The 4,267-nt window shown below is 45.4% G+C and overlaps 1 protein-coding gene across 4 annotated transcripts in view; it reads right to left on the bottom strand.

Annotated features, from left to right (window-relative positions):
• The window catches only part of abr (ABR activator of RhoGEF and GTPase), a 106,473-nt gene that overhangs the window by 30,807 nt on the left and 71,399 nt on the right, over window positions 1-4,267 (bottom strand). For all 4 annotated transcript variants that reach the window (XR_004213089.1, XM_031857257.1, XM_031857258.1 and 1 more), the window contains one exon: window positions 2,299-2,373. Coding sequence is in view for 3 of the 4 variants with exons in the window: in XM_031857257.1 (XP_031713117.1) it covers window positions 2,299-2,373 (75 nt within the window). In the remaining variant the exon portion in view is untranslated. The remainder of the gene's footprint in view (window positions 1-2,298; window positions 2,374-4,267) is intronic.

Raw genomic sequence — 4,267 nt, 5'->3', positions numbered from 1 at the left:
ACACACACACACACACACACACACACACACACACACACACACACACATATGCAAAAGAGCAGCAAATCCTCTCAAAGTTCTTGTCCAGAATGGCTTGCAGGGGAGATTAACACAATGAGAAACGTTAAAAAACAGAGACAAGGAAGGAGACTTCAGCAGTACAACTGAAACCACATTGAACACACACACACACACACACACAGGGCTGAATTACACAACAACATGGCCGTACAAGATCTACATTAAAAGGCACATTTGATCCCATTATTATGCTACATCTGGAGGAGACGGTGTCATTTTAGTAATTTGTGGGAATGGAGGGGATTACGGAGGCAGCAGACTCTCCATTTTGAGGACAATGTCTCCCATCAGCGAGGACAGTCGTTTTAAAACATCTGTATATGAGAAAATGTATGCCAGCACTTGATGGGTTTCATAAGCAGGACTCTACGGGGATATTTAAAAGATATTACAAACATCACTCTGTCTGTGAAAGGTGTAAAAACAGCGTGCTGCTGACACAACTGTGTCATAACTGTGACAGTCAATGCAATCAGAAGTCAGGCTTTTCAATGAGAAATGTTTTTAGGACACTGAGGACGAGACATTTGTCAAAATATGGTGTGTGATCTTTATAAGTGAACCAACCTCAAAAGAATTCATCACTATTTCAAACCAGACGATGCAATGCTGATGTGACTAATTAAGCAATACAAGACAATTGAGTAATTTATCAGAACAATTAAAATGCAGTAAGTGGGTAAAAGTGAAAAAAGTTTGTATTCATAAAATGTATTAATTGCATGATAATTGGGTCAATAAACTCTTTACACTTTGCATTAAATGTTTAATTGCCGATGAACAGCTGTGGCGGTGATCGGGGTAAACTTGCTTGTTTCAGCATCGTGGCTGCAGCCAGTACACTCCCACCAATACACAAACACTTAAGCACCCACACAGCAAATTCCTAACCTAAAAACACAGGTGCACTTGTGGGTGCAGCGGCATGCGACTCTATTGCAGAGCAACGTTTCGAGCACAGCTGAATAGAAAAACAGTGGGAGACGTAGAGCGGTGTTTTGTGTAAACTGAACTGAAGCATAAATTACAATTCATTATGGCGAGTGTGACTAGACTCACTAACATCGTCTCCTTTCCTCTCGATGGATTTATGCAGTTGATTCTGAAGCTTCAGCTGCACGTAATAATCACACTTATGCTCTTTTACCTGTCGGATTATAATTTCATTAAATACTGTGGGACGTCCATGCTGTTTTACTGCCTCCCTCATGTCATCGGCAGATCAATCGACCCTTTCGCTGGATGGATTGAAGTGGAGGGTTCGTTTGTTTTCTTCGCCTGGCACAAGCGGGTGGTGTGAGCGATCCCAGGATCTTAACATGTGTAAACCCTGCATATACCCCCCCCCAATCATCAGTGGCAACAGCGACACCTACCCCCCTCTACCTTTAATGCCCCACTCTGCCTCTATACGCCTCACTGGACACACTGACATCAAACTGTATCGGTGGAACGACCAGACTTCCACGTACACACAAACGCACTTTCCTTCATTTTAAACCCCCTCAGCTTCATCGAGGATCAAACGGGCTTTCAGAGGAGAAGGCTTTCCAATCCATTACCCGGGAAATTCTAGCAGGCAAGCTTTCATATTCCAAAGGCTGTCATGGCAACAGAGGAAATCACATTTCTTCATCTCCGTCTCTTTTCCAGATATTTGATATTTGAACCGGTGCAACGGGGCATAAAAAGTACAGCAGCAGCAGCTGTCCCCTACCGACACGTCTGCATGGTCCTGCCAACATCTCACACACACACACACACACACACACACACACACACACACTTAGACAAAGGAGCACTTGTGTGTGAGTTATGCGATATCAGAGACAACAGGCATTATTTTTGCCAGCAGTTCAGTTTCAAAATGATCTCTCTCTTCCTTTTCATGCGCCTCGAGTGTTTTTATGATGTCTGCTGAGATGAAAACAACCGCAGCAATTCCACTGTGGCCCTCACTTCTCCTCTGAGTCTCTCTCTTTCTCTCCCTCTCCTATCATCTATGCTCCGATACTCCATCCATCCATCCATCTGGCCGGTCTCGGCGTTGGGCCGTGGCACGGCGGAAACTGCATGTGCAGACTGCGATGACGGACTGGGTCATGCGTTTCGCTGGCAGGCTCGTATCTGCACAGCAGCCATGTGTGAGTGTCTGCACGAGTGTGGTGAAAAAAAAGGCAGAAAGAAAAGGAAAAATGCCGTTTCTGGCCAACTTACTGGCTGACTCCTTGAATCCTTTGGCGGAGTGGACGATCACATGCAGAAAGCCGTACAGGCCAGGAGTCTCCTCATCTGGAAAACAAGCACACGGAGCAGTGAGATCCTCGTGTCAATGTGGCGACACGCTGCATCTATAAAGTCATTCAGAATCAGAGTTTGTGTACAAAAGGGAAATTTCCCCCTGACCACGACTGTATCACTTCAATCACAGTCTCATCCACCATAGAAATACTTTTCAGTTAGGAAACAGATGCTGTCCTGCATCAGCCTCTGTTGCCATGACAGTGTAACATTCCCCCTTTATTTCTGTACACCAATACCTCTTTTTTTCCTCTGAACATTTCTGTAGATGAAACCCGTCCACAAAGGCAGCAGAACACGCAGCCTTATATGGACATTTTGGATGGTGCTCTCTGCTAATGATCAAATGTAACAAACTCCTACGAAACACGTGGGGTTCGTCAGGCTGAATCAAGAGATGTACAGACAAGTTTCTGCACTCAAGAGAGTTTGGTGAATCCAACTTGACACCGACCTTCAAAGTCCCAAAACGCATAATCAACGTATGATTGCTCGGGGAGAGGAATGTGTGCTTTTCATTCATCTCAGGTTGGGTGGTCTGAACTGTGCACAAACGTATCATTATGAACATCCAATAACGGTCTCACCCCTTTGAACACCAAGTCACCAACTTCTGTTATCATATGACAACCTTTGCGTCGGACGGGTATCAGGCCTCACATCAACAAGCAGTCTTCTGCCATAACAGCTGAGCTGGATGCCGAGGGGAGGTTTGGTGCACGTTTGTTGGGTGGCCTCTTGCTTTGGTTGAGGCCTGTGAAGCCTGGTAAATAAACTGCGATGGAGGGCGGCAGGACTGTTTGGAGCTGCGATGTAGGTGGCTCTGTGTGTGTGTGTGTGTGTGTGTTTGTTGTATGTAAGCAACAGGGGAGTTTCACAGGGAGAAGGTTCAAAGGTTCAGCTTCGAGGTGGCCTATGTGTGCTGCTTTTAGAGCCAAATTCAAATCCCTTTCATCCAATTACAATCAAACTTGAGCAATAACCTGTGGTACTATGTGATAATTGATAACAATATGGGTAAAAGAGTCAAATAAAAGAGTGTTTAATGGTCTCTGCAACGTCATCCATCGTCGCAGTTGCGAGAAGCATTCCTTCCCCAGCTGGCCTCCATTTAAACCCCGACTGTGCTCCCTGCTTCACGTGTCACTGAGGTGTGTGTTTATGTTTGCTTTACAATGAGGAGTGTTTCCAAAGTCTGGGACATGACGTTCCAACACACAGGGGTATCACCTCCCTGGGAGAAGAAGGAAGATGTCATGTGGAGCCCAAACAAAATGACAGACCTGTTACATGGCAGAGAGGCGAGGGATTAATCAGGTCAGCAGAGCGAGTCCGTCGGGGCCAGGGGCGACCTTTCTTGTAGATATAAAGGTCTGTTTTTATTGTAATATTACACGATTGTAAATGTAATATTCTTCTGACAATTCTGATTGTGGAGTCAGTGTGTAACCGCCTTGAAGTGATAGGTGTGTGTGTGTGTGTGTGTGTGTGTGTGTGTGTGTGTGTGTGTGTGTGTGTGTGTGTGACCCACAGCTGACTGAGGTCAGCTGAATGAATGGTTGCTTTATTAAACACAGCCTCGTAACCCTTAGTTCACACACATGTCAGCAAACAGGTGAAACATTGGTTTCATTAAACTGAACGGAGGGTTTAAGCTTTAAACTGGAGGTCTGTGGTTTAATGAGTTCGGTCGATAGGCGCTGACAGGGCGTTTTACAAACTATCACCATCAGCAGAACTGGGCTGCGATGGTGTGACGCGGGGACGCACACATCACCGTTTTGCATCACCGTACATATGAGGGAAAAATATATGTATGCATGCATGATGTGATAATAATCTAAACTGCTGTTAAAGACCCCATTTTGAGACGGGGAGAGTCGGG

Source organism: Anarrhichthys ocellatus, unplaced genomic scaffold, assembly GCF_004355925.1.
Source record: "Anarrhichthys ocellatus isolate YVR2014 unplaced genomic scaffold, GSC_Weel_1.0 scaffold18, whole genome shotgun sequence".
Taxonomy (NCBI): domain Eukaryota; kingdom Metazoa; phylum Chordata; class Actinopteri; order Perciformes; family Anarhichadidae; genus Anarrhichthys; species Anarrhichthys ocellatus.
Note: the sequence above shows the minus strand (reverse complement) of the source record. Positions and strands in the feature narration are given on the sequence as shown.